Source organism: Aphis gossypii, chromosome 1 (assembly GCF_020184175.1).
Source record: "Aphis gossypii isolate Hap1 chromosome 1, ASM2018417v2, whole genome shotgun sequence".
In the NCBI taxonomy this organism is placed as follows: Eukaryota; Metazoa; Arthropoda; class Insecta; order Hemiptera; family Aphididae; genus Aphis; species Aphis gossypii.
Genome location: NC_065530.1, coordinates 14,698,893 through 14,720,973, shown reverse-complemented (window position 1 = coordinate 14,720,973; position 22,081 = coordinate 14,698,893). Strand labels below are relative to the sequence as shown.

At 28.1% G+C, this 22,081-nt stretch overlaps 1 protein-coding gene across 1 annotated transcript; it reads left to right on the top strand.

Annotated features, from left to right (window-relative positions):
• Window positions 1-70: 70 nt before the first annotated feature.
• On the top strand, window positions 71-17,016 carry LOC114128170 (ras-like GTP-binding protein RhoL). The gene is made up of 6 exons (XM_027992621.2): window positions 71-214; window positions 371-457; window positions 11,280-11,453; window positions 14,313-14,427; window positions 14,753-14,870; window positions 16,234-17,016. The coding sequence occupies exons 3-6, from the start codon at window positions 11,290-11,292 to the stop codon at window positions 16,446-16,448; spliced, it is 612 nt and encodes a 203-aa protein (XP_027848422.1). The 5' UTR covers window positions 71-214; window positions 371-457; window positions 11,280-11,289; the 3' UTR covers window positions 16,449-17,016.
• Window positions 17,017-22,081: the final 5,065 nt, after the last annotated feature.

Genomic DNA, 22,081 nt, shown 5'->3' with positions numbered 1-22,081 from the left:
GGTTTGTTTGGTAACCACTCAACATGTGTTTTTGCTGCGACAGCGACATGCATTCAAGGGCGTACGGGATGTATTGTGTATTTGTGTGCAGTTTGAGTGTGACTAGTGAGTAGTAACTAGTGAGTGCTGAGCCGTTCATCTGAAACGTTCCGATGAGTAAGTGTTGTACTCAAATCTCAATTCAGAACTGAGTGATTTTAATCACAACCTTTTTGTGAGTCATATTTTAAGAGTGTTTTTTTTTTTGAAATTGTATTTTATCAAAACATTTTGTCTGATTATTATTCATTTTTTTTTTAAAATTTTTATAATTATTTTTAAAATATTTAAAATCTTGTTGTGATAGTTTTGTTCATTTATATAATAACAGTTGTGCAAAATTTGTAAAATTCACTTTACATAGATGATGGTTGTACAAGCTTGAAAGTTATTGGACGCGATATAACGTGGATAAGAGGTACCTAGTTATTTTAAGCTTTTAATTATATCATTAATTGTTTTTATACAACACCTGTTTTTGGTTATTTTAGTTATATGAATTACATAAAATATTATTTGATTCATTTACCTTTTATATATACTAAATATTAATTTGAGTTGAAAAAAATGTACTTATGTGCAGTTACATATTAAAATAATATTATGATTATGAATTAATATGAAAAAAACCTTGATAAACTGGTATTTTTAGAAGTACCTACCTATTTCGATTAAAATTGATTATTTAGATAAAATCAAATATGATTTTTAGATGTACTGAGGTAATAGCCAATAACCTCTAAATGCAGTTACATAAAGTATATTTCTTGTTATTTCTTCTAAAAGAATATTACAGTTATTAATTTAAAAGAAAATAGGTACCTACACACGTGTATCATGGTACCTACCTATGTATAATATATTAATGTTTAATCAGTCTATTATAATTTGAATTGATTTTAGTAATATTAAAATTCAGTAAAATATTATTAGTATTCTTCAAGTTATGTATTTTATTATTTATTTTATTTATTTATCAATTTGCACTTTTCAATAACTACTTGTCGTAGTATTGAAGATATTTGATATTTACTTTATGTAATTCTGACAAGCGACAGCCATCACGTTTTATTGTGACGTAGATACGTGTACTTCAAAAGTATTATAGTCATCATTCATCATATTTGTAAATCATTTAAAAAATGTTTTATTTCATAATCATTTTGATATTAATAGAAAAAAACTTAAATTATTGGTTTAAGTATGGTAATGTATTGGATATTGCTGATATTAAATTGAAATTTTCAACTGAAAAATTAATATAAAAACATATTCATAAATTATATGCCTTTGTTTAAAATGAAAACCACAGTTTTTTATCTGTAGCTTTTTAAATTATTTTTTTATTGCATAAAATTAAAAATTAGTCGTTTATTTCCCCGTGTTTTCTCCATCTATATTAACCATAATTAACCAGCATGCTGAAATAAGTATTGGCTGTTTCTCAAGATGGAAATAACGTCTGGAATTAAAAATTGTAAGGATTTAATGAAGCTTAAATAGTGAATATTGAATTTGTTATACAATATACATGTATCTACTTCACGAAAAATAGACACTGGACATAATTATAGATGTCTAACGTATGTCCATCAATTATTGAAATAGACTTATTAAGACTGTTAAACAATAATATTTTGAATTAAAGTTATTAATACTTTTTAAAATATTATATAGCACAAAGTATATCATACGTACCTATTACACAAATACACAATAATATAATAGTACAAATTATTAACATAATAATAATTTTGCTTCACCGACAGGTAACAATTTAATTTCAATATCCTACCAAAATGAAAATTTTAATAATCTGTAATATTTAGCAAGTCGATAATAAATAATATGCAATACGCAATTATTCGGTGGCCTGAGATATACAAGTCACTAAACTTTGATACTTACTAATTTTATTACTTTACAAGGTGTTTTTTTTATCGTTTAAAAGTTATTAAAACTTATTATTTTAAAATCTATTAATGTTTTTGAAAATATTTTGCTTACATGATTTCCAGTAGAAATAAAACAATTTTTCTAAGAATTTATATTTTTAATCACTATAATCTTTTAAGTTTTTTTTATCTTTTTAAACAACATCGGATTATTTCGATTCGTAAAAAACAAAATTCTGACGAATAGTTTTTGAGTTATGGGTATTTAAAGCTTTGGTAAGGGGGAGTAGATCGGCATTTTGTGGGGATCATCATTCCACTCACACAACATTAACTTTAAATACTTGTAACTCATAAACTACTCGTTAGAATTTTGATTATTGTGTTTCGAAATACTCTGAAAAAATATTTTGTCTCAGTATATGAAATAAAAAAGAGTGTTGTCGCTCAATATAAATTTATGGCGATGGAAATTATTAAAAAGTTAATAGATTTTGAAATAATGAGTGCTATTTGGTTAAAGAATCACCTTGCATATAACACCCGTACGTCTTATAAACGCACAACATAGATAATTAATTTTCGTCCAGCAGAACTAATTTTATGCAATATATTTTTAGTAATTTTATTGAATTTATTTATTTTCAAAATTATATGTAGGTAATAGCCTTAACTGAGTTAATACTTCCAGATTTACGATATTTACATTTTTAAGCAAGTTATGAGCCTTTTTAAACTGTTGTAATATTTTATTACTTATAAGATTTAAGAATAGTGATTAACTTAATTCAATCTAATATTAAAGTATTTAGATTTTAGACCTAACAGCATCAAATTGGTTCCGCAAATTGGTTATGTTGTACGCTATTGTAAGACGGAGTCAATATATGATAGCATATAATATCATGACGTCACGTGAGATTACTTCTAATTTTTTTTTTACAGAAAATTGTTGTTTGACGAATTGGTATTAAAAGTCTTTGAAATATCAAATAATATAATTTATTATCTATATATTTTTTTTTAGAAATAAAGAATCATTGAAAGAAGAATTCCCCGATTTGTATATAAAATATTATAAAGAAATATATTTTTTAATATACATTAGTTTCATGTAAATTAAAAATAATATTCATGTAGTTGTAAATGTTTTTCTTGTGAAAAATATTTTATTTACACTTCTTCTTCTCGTGTGGTATTATTCGTTATTTACACTAATGGTGGCACAATAATATAAAACCAAAATCAATTAGATAATCAATTATATACCTACCTATTTCAATAGGTACTCATTGTAAAAATTATTTTGATTTTTTCATATATTCGATTATACACTTTGAAATAATGAGTATAATAAGTGTTATTTTTGATAAACTAAATGGTCGTGTTTTTCAATTTATGAAGCAATTGTATTTATTATTCACTATTCATAATTTTTAACTATTCTCTATAATAGTGTATAACCATTAACGTTTTAATTTTAATGCATTTTTATTTTAAATAATAATAGTAAATGTTGAGTTATTAGGTATATCATTTATTAATTTCATATTAATATTGAAATTTCTCAACACGTACAATTTATACGATACCAATGTTTTGGTAAATGTATCTATAATAATCGTAGAAGAATAAGTTCTGTATACTATAATGTGTATTTGACATTTGTTAGTGGATTGTAAAATATAATATATATATATAAGTTTTCAAGTTCGTTGTTAAAAATATGAACACATACATCGTGTGCGTTAAACCTTATAGCGTTTTTATTTGCTTTGATGTTACCCATTATTGTTGAACAATAACATGTAGGTAATTAAAAAAGTGAAACTTTATTGTTCCACTATTAATGTGTCCAAGTGTTTTTTGTAGCTTGATGCCGTATAATCACAATGATAAAAATTCGTATCGGCCGGGTGACTGGTCGATTTATTATTTGGACAAATCGATAGTTGTTATTCGTTATTATTTATCATTTTGTCGCGTTGGTGGTTGGTAGGCACCTATTTTGAAAATTTAACCTACACTTGCACAAATCATTTAATATGGTTTAGAGCTGTGGCATCCGCGATGCCTAAAACACCCCTCGATTTGTTGTTGGAAATCACTTCAGATTTGTAACTCTTCATCTGTAATAATTGATACTGTATTTTTGCATTGTTTTCAATCAGTCAAAATAAAACATTTTTAAATGGAAAAATAACTTTCATCGATTACAATATCTGCCGTTTGCGTATAGTTTTTTTTTTTTTTTTAATTTCATCAATATATAATTTCGTTCAATATCCGTCAAAGTCAATGTGCAGTTTACTGTACGTGAACTATAGGTAATTATGTAATACCTACTTCACGTTGAGTAGGATATTTTAATCGTTCAGAGTCATTGCCGAGTTTTTGTGTATAAAATAAGTTAGTTAAATTTACTAACATTTTAATTACTTAGTTTTAAGATATTTTTTTTTTCGGAATATTTGAATTTTTAATTTTTGAAGTGTATGTTCTCATTATTATCTATATTAAATCGTTATAATTCCAAATAATTTTTCAGTATAATTATACATTAAAGACATACAGATTTATTGAGATAACTGTTTTGATAAAACTGTACATTATTGAAAACAATTATTTAGATTTAGGTAAAACCTATAATTTTAATACATGAATTTTAAAAGTTATCTTTATTTTTTATCATATTATGTTTTAATAAACTATACCTATTATTTGCAATAAAAAAATATTATAATGTAAGAAATGTAATGTAATATCGGTACCTATATTTTAAATAGCTTTCAAATGAATATACCCAATACCAACATTGTACTGCTACAGCTACATACAGCTGTGTTGTTAATTTGTTTCATTTTACAAGACTATACTATCTATTAACTATTAACAATTGAAACGAGTTTTAATAGAAATACATTCGTGCAATTGTTTTTTTCTTTTATAAATTAATAAATGTAGAAAAAAGTTTCCGGTTTTATAATTTTTTATTTTATTTTTTTAATTATTAGATAATAACTATAATACACAATACACTATCTAAAAAGTTATGATTGTGGTCTATAGTGATGGGAGTTGAGACAACTATTAAAAAAATCTTCTTATATTTTAATACACAATATATGCAATTTGTAATGAATATTAGTGTGGTATAAGAAAAAACAGTCAGTTAATATTTTGTTGTTCACAGTTCAATATTGTATAATTAAGTAGAAAGAAAAAATGACAATGTCGCATCTGTTTTTAATTTGGAATTGTTGAAATAGCTTATGCAGCTATAGTGACAGTAACAGTAATACCTACGTAAGTTGAAAAAAAATATTAACTAACTGATTTTGCCGTGTAAATAACATTTTCATAGTACCTATACCTACTTATATGATTAAGCGAAACAAGAATAAATAACACAATTTTGTTACATTATATTTTAATATTAGCTGACTACTCCCTATATATTTTGTTTTAAAGCAGTTTTAAATTTGATCTGTCATAATTTTTTGAAGTAGTAAAATCGTTTCATTCTTCAATACTGAGGATAGTTTTTTATTGCTAATGTTAGAATTAAAATTTAACACATCCAATGACCAACTCAATTACGAGGTACACTCAAACCCTCCATTGAACGGTGAAACCTCTCTATAGTAGACAATATATTGGGGAATTCAAATAATATGTTCACTACTAAGGGTTGTCAACTATTATAGTAGGGGTATTTACTCATTTATACCATAACATTTGCTTATGCTATATTAAGGGGTATCACACAGGTTTCATTGTAATACTATATATCTGTTACGGTAAAAGTACGAATACCGGTAAAACTTAGGATAAACAAAATAGTTTGGCCGAACTCTGAATGATTTTTGTAGTTCGGAGTGTTCGGACTTACTTATGAGACTCGGTAAATAATTATTTTTATATGCGAGTATAAAGCAAAGGAAAAAACATCATATAATTGATTAAGATTTTGGATTTTTACCAACACTGGTTGTTTATCTTAAGTTTTATCTCATCTCGTCTGTAAAAGTACGAACTACAAAAATTATTCAGGATTTGATCAAACTATTTTATGTATCCTAGGTTCTATCGGTATTCGTATTTTTATTGTAACATTTCCATATAGAAAAGCGACTTCCCTGGTTATTTTATTGAATTACAGTTCATATAATATTTCTTAATTGTCTTAAGTTTAATGTACGTATACTATTGGCGTTATGTAATTCAAGTTGAAATTGATATTTAAATATTTTTGCGTACTCTGGTTTTAGTAATTACTCGGTTAATCGCGAACCGGTTGTGGTGTTCGTTTAACGATGTAGTATTGTAATAATTGCTAATTATTACCAAAAGAATGTTGCTTATTTGTGTTTTTAATATTATTAAAACCTCGGGCTAAGCATTTTTCCACGAAATCCGTAAATAATAATAATTAGCTATCGGTAACTGGTATTAAGCATACTGTTACTCATTTATGTGCCCTACAACGGTTACAACGTGCGCGTGTAATACAGTGAGCCAAAGACCAAGATCGTTGATTCTCGGTGGGAAGCCTAAACATTGTTCGGGGCCGTCTAGTTCCTACGTCACTGAGGGATAATTACACACCGGACCAAATGGAATACCCTCGTAAAACCATCAGTCTTTGTAAAACAAAATCCTTTCAAAGCTTTCTCCTTCTTTTTGATGTAGTTTTGCATATAATATTCAAGTGGGAAAACATACTACTCCGGTAATCGTTATTACATTTTTTTTCGTTTCTTTTTCTTTTTTTTTTTTTTTTTTTAAACAATTTAGAGAATTTTCATATTCGCAATATTATATAGGTATACGATATAATATATACATGTACTGGTATTTATAGGTACCCTACGTTTATTTTGCAGCGCGCGCACATGTTATAATAAAGCACGGAAAAATGTACATTCGTTTACATAAACATTATTATTGACATAATATCGTAACATGTACTACAGGTACCTACTACAGTCCTACAATGTACAGAGTGATTCGTCCAGCATATTATTGTTCTCGCACATTCGTATTTTACTGAAGTACTGAATTTATTTTAATTTTCATTAATAGAATTCTTAAACGCTCCATCATATTTTTAAATTAAATAATGTTCTAATACGTACTACAAACTAAAATAATAATCGTGAATCATACGTATTTACCATACAAATCGTTAAACGCAAGATTTTTTTTTTATGTTTTAACATCAAACTTTGAGCTAGCATGTTTCTGAATTATATAGTTAGTGTTCTAAAGATAGCTAACCGTGATTATAAGTTTGAAAAATATGGTTATTTTATGATTGTTTGAAAATGTAAACTATTTTCATATCTAATATATTATTAATATTATTAATTTGTTAGGATTTTTCGAGTATAAAAAAATACTACAATACTATTTTATATTTTATGCAAGACTTCTATAACTGCTATTAAATACGGACTATTATCCTTTTTATATGAAGTTTAATAATTCGGAATCTAATACACGTTTGAATTTCTATTTAGATGCATTTCTATATTTTCAATAAAAAATCAAGCACTTAATAACGTAAAAGAGTAATTTTAATTTGAAAAAAACAGTTTGTTTATCGTCAACAGAATACTACTCAAGTATTAGAAAACATCTGTGTTCATGAGGAGGGAATCAACAGCTAGTGTGGTTGGCGAATCACCCTCTGTATATAGTATACTGTTTTGTATTATTATATAATTAAGTGAAACACTATTCGAAAATCCAGCACTTGAATACAAAATATATTTGTGTTTGGTCGTTTAGCGCTAGCTATACTGATTTATTGTTATTATATCATCTTGGAAAAAATGATTATTACGATATTCAATTTCAATGACGTTATGAAAATATCACGTCAGTGTGATTTTTCGTAAATATTTATAAGGAATAATAATTATTATTACTATTGACGCTGAAGGTTCGAGAAGACAACTGACAAACTCGACGGGAACAATACATCATCATTTTTCGTTTATTATTATTATTTTTATTTATTTTTTTATACACAGATTTGTATCGGGACGCGGGAATCGCGCGTACGGATAACACGAAAAAAGTCGTAAATTATCTAATCAATGCTGTTGTTGTAAAACAAAGACACGCGTAAACAATACGTTGCAGGTATATATCTTTGTCACCGTGTGCTAAAATATCATTATATGTATTACGATCCGCGTATGTAGGCATTCGACCTCGGTTTGGTGAATTTATAATTTAACAAAAAAAAAACAAAAAGTTACGCACTCCTCCGCATTATATTATACAATATTTATAATAGGTAATAATATTATTGTCGGTGGACGATATTATAATAATTGCGATTGCAGTGCTATATGTAATATTTTTTTTCTCGAGTTCGGCCTCTTCCGTTTGCGATACAGTATAATAATAATATATATTATTATTACCATTGCATTGACTTGCATTGACCAACCGTTGAACACAGACGACCACGTGCAGCCGGCAGCAGAGGCGTTTTCGTTTTCGTTTTATTATTATTTTTTTTTCTTTTAATATTTGGCGTACGGTGATGCAACGGACGTTTAATTCATTGACAGGGAGTAATCACCTCTAATTGACACACTTAAACTTCAACAACTACACTGCACCGCCCGTGCGTTGTTAGTGTGTTATATATACGCTGCTGCAGACGGGGAACCATATAACATAATATATAATCCTTGTACAATATAGTAGGTAAGTGCCGGACGGTCGGCGACTTGATATTATATACAGAGGAGCACCGCCACGTCTCCTGTTCCTACTCGCGGGTGTAGATCGGTTTGAAATTTCATTACCTACGATTGTCCGTTAAAGTTTTCGTAGGGCTAAAAAACGAAAAAATAAAATTATAACTCAGCGACTATAGGCGCCTATGTACGGTTTCCGTTCTGAAAATACGACCGCCGCCCCGCGTGTGATTTTCATACTTACCGACAAGTTTTAATATTTCACTCCGCGGCAGTATGACGACGGTATGAATTTTATATACTCCTACGCGCGCATTACGCATACATCATCATATTTTATCATAACCGCAAGCGTACACGTCAATACACGTCTCGTTTAATAATATATCGCGCCGTGTCTTGCAGGTTATTGCGATACTCCAATAATAATGTCCTAATTGTCGGTTCGAACGACTTTATGTTATATAAACACTCCTACTTATTTTCATCTTACGGATATAGGTATTATGCGACGTTTCCACGATTTACATAATATTTTGTCGGCGGCGGCGTGAAGATCCGTAATGTTTTTATTTTTAATCTTCATATCGGCTGTCCGAGTAACAACGCAGCTATAGGCTTAGCGATGTCCGATCTATTTGCGCATTCGCTATAATCAGTATAGTACAGTAAGTTTTTATAGATATGACGAATGTTTTATTTTGTAGTGATAATATGTGTGCGCTGTACATAAATTTACTATCTGACGTGTTTCCTGTTCTCGAGCAGCAGCGAGCATTCGGTTCGTTTTAAACGTACACATATGAATTGGTTAAAAAAACTGTACACAACAACAAAACATTCCGTTGTTCCGTTGTGTATTATGTTGTTATTATTGTTTTTCTATTAAATTTGCAATCGTTTCATGATACAAGTGTCAGAGACGTACGGCTTCTTCTTCTTTCCCATTCGCGGAATACGCATCGACGGCGGATGGATCTCGGGTTATTATTTTTCGGCAAAAAATCGTAACGCCTCGCGGCAGTCCGTATTACGATAATAGCACCGTGAAAACCGAAAAGATTAATTTTTTTTACGCGTTCTATATGAGGAGTATATAGATGTCGTATATTTTCATTACGACCTAGCTCTCTCTCCAGTTTTACCGTATCGTATCATTTATTTGCACCCGCAACTCGTATATTATATGAATGTATTAATTTATAAGTCGTACGTTCTTAGTCAATTAAACTGATTTAATTTCAAAACTTGTGATGTATTCAAAACGTATAGAGACGCCTCCCTTAGAGTCTTAGACTGGTTGTGGACAGGTCAAAGCGTGACAAAAGAAGTTAGCAAACGTCTAACAGTTATTGTTAACTCTAATTACTTGCGGCGGCGATGTCTCTGCTGTCGGCGGTCGGTGATGGTGCGTATGATGACCTCTCTCAGTTCCGCACTTATGTATTCACGACATGTGCCGTCACCTGTATCATGATCCATGGGCGGCTACGTACGCCGCCGGCTGTGAATTAATATTGTGATCGGTACATCTTTCCGACTGAGACCGTAAGTCGTCTCCCTACCCATATATACCCTACACTCTACAGGGTATCCGTCTCGTCAAGTTTTTGTATTATTCATATTATTATTTTTGAGATACTATTTTAAAAATTGTTCACCGCGTCGGGTCGACAACCGTAAAAGTCGCAATAATTTTCGGATCAAAACTTGAAACAAAATAAAACCAAATTAGTTTTCGCGTTTGTTAAAAACTCGTCGATCGTCATGACCATCGATCAATGTACCTACTTCAAAAAAGTAAACATTTTACGAGACAATATACCGTCATGTTTTTCGTTGTTAAAGTACAAAAAATAAGGTTAGGAGTCTGTAGAAAGTATAAGTTTCTGGTAAAATAATATATTATATAATATTAGGTATACTATACAGATGTGGCCTGCGCGAGAACAACCGCACGGAGAGACACCCTGTATATTTACGTTTAATATACCACACTTCCTTTCCCTTAATCACGTTCAGGCTGGGAAACACCAGACTTGAATATTAAAATGCGCCGTATGTTTACATTTGTTTTTACTCACTTTCGTCGGGAATACATTATACACACACACACACACACACATTTATATAATATTATATCACATTTATCACGAGACCCGATGCGCCGAGTGAAATACAAATTAAACCCGTAATGGAAGTTGAGGTTTCTTTTGAATAATTTCGTTTCATAATATCTTACCACTCGTACTATACTGCAGCGTGTAGTATACATACACATGAACACATGCACACGAATAGACGCCGACGGGGACGTGAGAGCTCCCGGTGTAATACTCACGTGTTGCACGTGTAACGAGATCATAACCGGAAACGGGGAGGGTGTATAATAAATAATAGAAATCCTTTTCCCGTGCGATCGGGGCAGCTGATGAAGACGCGCCCTTTAGACGCGTATGGTCCATATCGATCTAGATTTTTAACGGAGATCGTCTTCCTGTTCGATTTTTTCCTTTTTGTGTTGTTTGTCTGCTTTACTCGGATTCACATCCGTCAACAGCGACCAAATGTTTCCGACGTGAACTATGTAATATAATATATATATAATGCAAACCGTGATTCGCAGGTGTTTAACCATGGGAGCCGAATCTCAATACAGTGACACTCTCAGATCGTCCAAAAAATGCAGCAAGTTGAGGCCGTTGAAGATAACCGCAGTCGGCGACGGAATGGTCGGAAAAACTTGCATGCTCATCACTTATACGACCAAGCAGTTTCCTATGGAATACGTGCCCACCGTGTAAGTGAAAACAAATTTTTCCATATTAGTTATGTATAAATCAATGAACGAGTAATTATAATGCAGCTGTAAGTATACAGTATAAATAGTTGATACTTTGGTATAGGTACGTTGATTTTATTTTAATCAGTGGTTGGTAGTTTATTATAGTTGGTCATTGCACTCATAAGTTCATAACTATACTATAATCATATGTCGCTATACCCACAATATTATTATGACTCATTATAATGTTATTAATTATTATTTAAATATTCTAAATAATATTATTGGCTCACTGGATATTTGAAATAATCTCGGCAATTTTAAAATGCTATAGCTACTAATGTAATATTTGTAGAATAATAATGATTAATAATTTTAACGTGTTTACCAGTGTAATCTACTCTTTATTAAATATTGATAATTATTATATCATTATATTTTTACATTTTTGTGAAAAAAAAAAACAAATAGTTAAGCTGCCGTTTCATAAATAATGATATCAAAATACAATCCCACATTTGAGGTACATCCTGTTGATTACTTGTTAATCATAAAAATATGAACTATATGAATTTCTATTAAAAAATATATTATTTTTTTAATAATAAAGCTTGTAATTTATTTATTATTTAGATTACCTACATTTTACCTAAACTTAAAAATATTTTTTGTTTGTAAAAATCGGAAATATTATTACTACATATTGTACCTATAATATCAAACTCAAATTTGTTTCAATATAGGAAACCATTTTTGGCATTTCTCATTAATTTCTCAAATTGTTAAAGTAAATATTACCTATAAGGCTATAACAAAAAATGCAGAGAAATTTATAGTACATATTATGTAGAGTTTTTTGTTTAATATTTAAATTTTAATACAATTCAATAGTATTTATTATACATTTTAATCTGTCAATTACAAAAATCAAAATATTTTTGAGATCGTTAACTGTGTTTACTGTTAGTACCTATATTTTGTGATTACTTAATTTAAAGAATTTGACTATATAAAATGAAAAATCTAAATAGTGATTTTGATACAATATTTGAGTTATTTGTTATAGACAGATGTAACAGATGTTAAACTTTTGTGATTCTTATAAGTTATCCATTGTTAAAATGTAAGACAAACACAGTACAATTAGAAATTTAAGCGTGGGCGTGATTTTTTCGTTGTTATTTTTTTGGTGATTAATTGGGATATATACTTTGGAGAATATCCAAAAAGTAACGCATGTTACTGCGATTAAACGCTGATAGTACTTTGGTGAAAAACATATTAGAATTGTTCAGTGGCTATACAGAGAAAATCGCTAAAACCAATACACATTACACAATATAACCTATACTATATTATAACATAAAGGTGAATAATAAAATATATGTAAGTATTATTTGTTGGTATAAATACTATCTTTTTTAACACGAATTTTATCATATTTTTGAATTAACCTGATAACCCCGTAGTCTGTTATAGTGTATTATTTTAAAATTTAAAGACATCAATAATTATAAATGCATTATAAATTGTCAAATGAAAAATACCGCAATTCGTTTTATTTTGTAAACAGTTCATAGTTAATAAGATATTTATTATATTTATCCATACGATGATGTACAATTTTTAAATTGTTAAAAACTGAATAATAAACGGTGTATATTATTATTCTGATGTTCGTACAGCATAAGTGTTCACAAACCACGTTAATTAAAATACGTAGGTATTAGAGAAAGTATGTCAGAAATGAGTCATATTATTTGTGACTAAATAATACCTGAGAAGGTTCTTTTTATTTAAATGTTAACTATAAAGCGACCTATATTATAAGATTTAGCGTTGTTTTATTTACTTATTGTGTAGAGTTGCCTTCAAATTGGAGAATATAAATATAAATCATATTATGCAAATTGGATATTTAGTGTGTTAAAAGTATGTCTAAATGTTGTTTTATCTTTCCTTTATTTAGGTTTTCATATTTTTTGCAAACGCTGTAGTATTTTTATAAATACAAATATTTTAATTTATTTTTTAAAATGTAATATTATAATTCAAAAAATCTATTATAAAAATATGAAAATCCTAAATAGCTGTATAATATTTGAAATTATATTTTATAATAGTATATTTGTATGCATTTAATTTATAATTTGTGCTATACATTTAATCTATATTTTTTATTAAATTAAATGAATTTAAAATTGGTTGAAGTTTTAAACTTATCATGAGTTCGATTTCTTATTAAATTGAATTAGGTTTTAAATTTTATCATATATCTATGATAAGTGATGGTTGCTTTGGTCGAGCTCTGTTATTATGTCAAAAACTTTCAAACATAATTAGATTTAGTTTTGAACGTATGCTACATAAATTTGATCACCTTATTGATTTTGCAACGAATTAGGTAATTATAGGTATTGATTAAAGTCTGAAAATATTAAATAATAATTTTTTAATATACGTTATTCATAGGTGCCTATATAGTTCAATTTCTTAAGTTGTATAATAGTCGTGAACATTAGGTGTTCAATGTACAATGTACCTAGACATCCTATTATGATTATTGTTAATGTTATAGACATATTATTTAGTTTCAATACATTTTTTATGACGTTTTATCAATAATATTTATATTTTTGAATAAAATATTTTTGTTTGTCTTTATTATTTTTTTATAAATTATAAATTAAATTTATATATTTATGAACGTAATACAAATTACAATGCAATATATTTACGTATAATATAGACACTAACACGACAATCATTCGTATATGTGAATTTTTTTTATAGGGAAGGAATATCAAATTTTATTTTAAAAACACGATGTGTTTACTTCTATTAATAATTATAAATATTTTAAACTTTTTTAAGATTCGACAATTATGCAGAGAACATAATTATGGATGGCCAAGAGTACAACATGTGTCTGTGGGACACTGCCGGCCAAGAAGATTACGAAAGACTTCGGCCATTGTCTTATCCTAATGTAAGTTAGAGCATTTTAATTTTTTAATATTGAAACACATTTTATAAATATATTATTATTTATACAATTTTATTTTTTAAAAATGTTTACCATTTAAATTTAATTTATTCATAGTTTATGGAACCATTCATGGAAAGAGAAATGGTGAATTTAAAAAAAAAATTAAAAACTAATCGATTATTTTTTGTACTGATCTTCAAATTGTTATAATTTATAATTTTTGTACGCTGTTCAGTTTTAAAACACATGGTTTCCGGATGAATCACGCGGAAAAAATGAAAACTATTCATGTGTTGTATTAATATATGATAATATTATATTACAGACGGATTGTTTTCTACTTTGCTATTCAGTCGGTAGTCGAAGTTCATTCGAAAACATTGCCAGTAAATGGCATCCGGAAATTCAACACCACTGTCCGAAAATACCTGTGATATTGATCGGTAAGGCCAGATGACGAATAGTGCTGTATTTTACCGTATTTGTACGAATGCTGGTATATTGTGTTCTATGAATTTCGAATTGTATTTATTTATTTTTATATACCACGGAACATTGATCCAAATGTTATCGAACTAATGAAAAACAAATATTTCGTCATTTTTTTTTGATTTCCGTATGTCAGATATTATTACATAATCTCTGTTTTAATTTTATTACATAACTATGTTTTGATGTTTGTTAAAATATAATATTTCACGACATGCAGTACTGCAGTAAGTGGCTGTACAAATATTGGATCTAAAATCCGCCAAAACTTGATAAAAATAATTAAATCCATAGACTATTTAATTACACGGGGATATTATAATAATATAATATAACATCAAACATCAAAATAGACGAAACACAATACTTGTGATTAAAATAAAACAGAAGATAAATAATTTATTTGGTTTTACTTGTAATCAAATTAAAAAAAAAAAAATTAAATTTTGTTAATATTAGCTTAAAATAATTACGCGAAACAAATAAACGAACATCCAGAGTCCGTATAAAGTATAAACACACAAGGGTACGCCCAAACAAGAATAATATTAATTTTGTACTCATCCATTGTGCGCGTATAACATAGCATCATAATGGTTATCTTATACAATCGTACCTGGTGAATAATAATTGAATTCATAAAAAGTAATAGTCCAAGTGTATTGGCTGTGCATCTCAACGAGCGTTGGTCTATATATGATGTATATATTTTATATATTATATTTATGATCAATTATTCGATATTTTTTCAAACGCGGTACATGCGATATATAGGTAAAACTTGAGAATACCCACTCGATATCAAATTATTGATATTAAAATATAAATAGAATAAGTTGTACTAATCGTTAAAGTTAAATAAGCGGTTTAAAAAAATATGTACTCGGGTCTTTTACTATACGTTCAATAGATCAAAACCGTCAGTTTCGGTCGTAGAGATTTTTATTTATTATTTTTGGAGAGCTCGTAATAAAAATTTGTAAGGGTCTTTTACCGGACGTCGTTCGACGTCCGACGACACTTGATTATTATTATTATCGTCGAGTGAATTCACGAGTCACGATCGTTGCGATAATATTTTACTATATGTATGTGGGTATTATTATATTCAATATCCATATTGTGTCCATTACTATTATTCAATTGATACGCGTATAAGCGCGGAAATTTAAGCTATGTCATGCCGTAACGTTTACGATAATAATAATAATATATAATATCATTATGAAGCTTTTTACGCTGCCCATATGGTTCGATATTCACATACATATTATTGACCGTTATCAAAAACAATAAGTAATTCGTCGCATTTTGCAGGTACGAAAACGGACTTGAGGCTGAGCCAAAACGACTGCGTGACTCGGAAAAAGGGCAAAAAAATGATGAAAAAGATCGGGGCGGTCAAGTACTTGGAGTGCTCGGCCCTGACCAACGAAGGGTTGGACACCATATTCACGGAATCCGTCCGCGCGGCCATCAAAAGGCCGAGACAGAACTGTTTTGCGTTCCCGTTCACCCAGTGCTGTAAATAAGGACGCGCTCGCCGGATCCATCGTCGTCGCAGTCGTCAACTATATCCGTGAGATCTCGTACAAGTGTTGTGTTCCGTCGTTATGAGCATTATACACACATGATATTATTATAATGTAACTGTATGATGGAATACGGCGTTTCGTTTATTGAAACTCACTTTTGGAAACGCAAAATATGTGCCATATATATTGTATATAGATCGCGAATCGTCCGTACATAATATTTTATAATATAAAATTAATATATATCAACGTAACGCTGTTCAAACGTACATTATACCTATCTACCTATACACCTATCTTACCATACATCATCATATTATTATGACCTCGCCGCGATAACGAACCAACGAGATTTTATGTACAATAATTTAATATAATATGTTGCCTTATGCGTGTTGTCGGCTTATTATATTATATGAACTAGAATAAGTTATTATAAATATTGTTTTTTTTTTTTTTTTTTGATAAAAATGTAAAAATGTATTATTATTAATTTTTTATTATTATTATTATTATTATTTGTTTGTTTTGTCATGTGCATAATATAGTATATATTGCAGTATAATACCTAGTTTATCTCACACTATACGCATATTATTATCACGGTATGACACGAATATTTGATTATTATACAATTTCAGTTTTGATTAATTTGTTATTAATTATTAAACTATATTTATAAAAAAAATTACATCGTTTATTGCGTTAATTACATTCCGATTTTCCCAAATAATTAGAATAACGCTTAAAAACTCATTTTGGTTTTTTCGTAAATTCGTGATTTTCATTTGAGTTTCAACACTCAATAGTTATATAATTGTTTAATTACACGCGATTAGTAAATGGTTTATAATAGCTGATGATAATAATATTCCCAGACAATACTTACTTATTTGTACTTTATCATATTTTACCTATTCCAAATTCCAATACCGGTAACACTCAAATAATGTGTAGGAGGTAAGTACCTATTTTTGCTATTTTTTTTTTTCGCTAATTAAATAAAATGAGAAATCTCTTAACTTTTAAACGAATGAATTCTAAATGATTGTTGTTATCTTTTGAAACATTTTACCGACAACCACGATTTACGATAAAAATATATCTCAAATCGTGCGTGCCTATACGGTACTACTAATAATAATTATAGCCACACAATCTTATCACAAATAATAATTTATGGGTTAAATACTTTAATGTTTAATCTTCCACGTGACATTGTGAGATGTGTGGATACGATAACACATTAACACGTATATATTGTTCGATGAACGCTTTTGACTCGGTGACTTTAATGATTTTTCACAGTGATTCTTTTCACATTTGGGTAATTCCTAAAACAACGGGGTGGCTGGTTTAAAGTAGATTTTAATTATTTTGAATCATCATTTATATTCTACAGTTCTAAGAATGCGGTATTGTATTTTCGTTTTTTTTTTATTTTTTCATACTCCGAGACCAGTCTAGTGGCCATCCAAACGATTCAGCTTATTTGCGCGTTCATTATAAATTTATTGACTTGACATTATTTGGTTTTTTTCAAAAAATCTCAAATCTCGTGTTGTAATTTATAAATGTTGATGTCCAAGCTTTTAGTTTTGTGTTAAATACATTTCATCGTGCATTTGGTATTTAGATAAGCATACAATTTAACCTGGATATTGAATAAAATATTATCTGTAGGGGACTCGATGGTGTACTAATAAATTTCGATATAAAAAATACCCAACTGCTCGTATGTATCATATAGTTTTAAAATTCTATTACATCCTTTTTATAAATAGTGATACTAAAATATAAATCGAGTGAGTTGTAACCACAGTGAAAACATTATTGATTCTTAATTAAATTCAATTGAAAGTATGTATTATTGAATTCACCGGTAAGTTGTTTTAGTACAAAAATAAAATAAATTAATCTATTCATTAAACATTAATTGAACGTTTGATTAATATATTAAATTACTGCAAAAGTCTGATGATCACACTGATTATTAAGTTTTATTAGTTTTAAAGATTTAATTGTGTCTGGTCATTATATATGAGTTTAGTGAGGTTAGTTGTAAGTTTCCTCGGCTGCAGTAATGCAAAAGTATTTCTTTAGACATCAGTTGAAAATGGAAAAAAAAATGAAAACAGACGTCTATGTTAAGCTTTTAAAAATAAAATGTTTGTATATTATGTCACGACTTACGATGCATTGTTATGTATGTTAATAAAAATAAAATCTTTTACTTATATTTAAACTTATGCACTGCTTCTACTTTTTTTTATTATTCTTTGCGAGTACTTAAAATGTCAAGAACGTTCTATAAGCACTCTAGTTTTTCCAAAACCATCAAGCCATTTAGAATCGGTTTTTGAATGCATTATTTATTTCAATATGAACACTTTTAATAATTGTAAATATTTAAATCATACTTGCGTGTGTTTACCTTTAGAAAGAGTTGAATATAATAAATATATATTGGTGTACCTTTTGACCATAGACTAAGATTTCTCGAATATATATTATTATATTTTACAAATAAACTTAGGTATTAGGTTCTGATTACATAAAAGTATCTTGGATAATTATATCCAACTATGAGTAACTCTCAGAGTTATTTAATCAGCTTTAGCACAATTGTGTTTTCTATATGGTATATCCAGAGTGAGGCTGTCAATATTCTACGCATATCAATGTTTCATCTACAATTATTAATTCATCAATTTAAGTTATGTTTGATAAACTTAAATTTTATTGAAAATTAAAATAATTGATATTATTCTGAGCTTATACTTTGAACTATAATTCAAACTTATAACGGTTATAAGAAACTATTCATAAATTATTAAACATATAATTAACATATATTATGTTTATATAAATAAATAGGTGCATATATACACTACACCTAAATAATGTGTAATATATTTATATTGTATTGGTAAATTTTAAAATCTGATAATAATATCTATAGGTGCGTGTTTATGATGGTTAATCATTTTATTCACCGTCAATGTGTAATTAGACTTAATTATTTAAAATTATAAATTGAGTGTAGAGATTTAATTACAATAATATATTTACTAATGGGCTGTTAAATAACAATTTTTGTATAAAAATTTAGATATTTCATCGTTTTCGTGAACTCTCAATAGTTATAAAAATAAAGAATTATAAATCCATGTATAAACATTTACAAAAAATTCTATTACTAATAATAGTAGTACCTACCTATATTTCCTTAATAAATAAAATAGTTAAATAATATTGGAACAAAAAAAAAAAAAAATAGAAACATTCTCTACCAACAAACTATTAATTCGGTTTAGATTCCTAAGGAAATCGAAAAAGTATTTCAGTAAAGTCCCAATTTCAATATTTTCAAAAAGTTTGAGTTAAATGATTACCGGTATTTTCAATTTCGGTCCCAGGCACTGCTTGCCTGCAGCATTGTGAATTGTCCTTATTGATTATTATTTTGGAAATTTTTTTTTCTTAGTTAATTTTTAGTTTTTTTCTAGTTATTAAGAATATTTTTTAGACTAGAATACGAAAAAAAATATATGTACATTTTTATATTTAAAATTCCTCCGCGAAGAACGGTGGAGAAAGGTGCGTGTAATGACTAATAACAATATTTTTTCAGCGCTATCCGAGGAAACTGAAAACGTGTAGGATCTTTATTGATCTAGCTTTTAATGAATAACTGCCGTGGAAGATAATTGCAGTCGGTGATGGAATGGTCAGTTTTACTTCTATGGTGATTACCTACAAAACAAAACAGTTTCCTGCCAAATTCTACGTGACCATCTTGTGAGTTGTAAACAAACTTTTAGGTTGAGCGTATATATCAACAAGCAACGAAATTATAATATATTTCAATAGGTACTAGGGTAGTAGGATAGGTTTGATAGTGAAATAAAGTTTGATAATAAGTGCGTGTATAATGTAATTGATACTTGTTAGTTGTTATTCAATACACTCGTATAGACCATATTGAACTTGGATATTTTGTTTATTTATTGAAATTTATCAAAAAATTTTATATTATGTACATTTTTGCAATTATATCTAAAGGATATAATATATATATATAAAGGATAATAAAAATACGTCAAAAGTATACTAACGTTTTATTACGTACTTATCCTTTATTGTTTAGGTTTTCATAATTATCCGAAACTAGAAAATAACTAGAAATACAAATATTTCCATTTATTTTTAAAAATTTAACGTTTTAATTGAAAAAAATCTATTATAAAAAACTAAATTACTATACCTAAATTTAAAATTTTTTTTTTTTTTTTATTTTTTTTTATTTTACATATGCACATACACAATCTATACATTTTGCACAATAAGCGTATAAGATAAGAGTATAAAAAAAACATGGATTGCTTGAGGAAGAAGCCACCCATTAGTGACACTTACTAAATTTAAAATGAAATATTTTTAAATTATATTATATTTGTATGCATTTAATTTGTTATTCATGCCAGTACTATATATTTAAATTATTATTTTTGCAGTTTAATTGAAGTATCTACTTCTTTAAAATTGGTTTAAACGTAAAATGTGTTCAATTTCTTAATAAATTAAAATTATACGGTACATTTTATCAAATATCTTAGATACGCAATGGTCACTAATATCAAGTTGTATTCTACGGGAGATGGACAATCAACCGACAATCATTCGACCGACAGGACAGTCGACCGACAACCAAAATACCGACAAGACAATTAACCGACAGGGTCAATCGACCGACAACCAAAATACCGACAATAGTATAATATGGGCTGCATCTTAGTTGTGGTCATTGAACTTATGATAACATAATATCATATAGTTCAATGGTTGTGGTCAAGACGATTTTTGTGAGATAAAGAGATATAAAAGTTTCGGTCACGCTAACTTAAGGTATTATCTAAGTGACAGCATTATTATACCCAAATTCCAGGCGGAATTGTTATTAGGTATACGATAAAAATTTTTTTCAATATAATAATTTTTTGAAAATGAATTGTTCAACAACCATTTATGTTAATGAGATTTCGCTCGAGAAAGATAATTTTCTAGAGCAACAACACACTATTATGAAGAAGATGAAATTAATCAACTTGAATATCTGAAGTCGATTTCTTTCAAATGTGTACCTATAAAATTTAAAAAAAATTGTAATTTTTATTATTAAACAGTATTATACAATACTATATTATATTTTGACACAAGTCTAACCACTTCATTTAAACATAATCCAAGTAGGTATCAACATTTTTAACCATACCTACATAATAAATAAGAGTGTATACAGTCCTAAGTCTGTTATCTTTTCGATATTAATAGGAAAAAAAATGTTAATTATTATGTTTCTAAATTAGGTAGTATGTAACCTTTTTGAAGGGTGACCTGAACTAGTACGTAAGTTTTGATTTTTACCGCAACTATAGTAAACACCGAATATTTGTAGTAATTTAATTTCACATTTAATTTATATTTTTATTTTAATCTAATCGATTTATTATTTAATCGAAACATTTTATCGTACGACAACAAACACTCAATTGATACGGTGCCTTTTTCCAATTGTGTAAACTTAATTGAGTCTTTGAAGATACTCGCAGTCTCTGTGTGGAATTTAT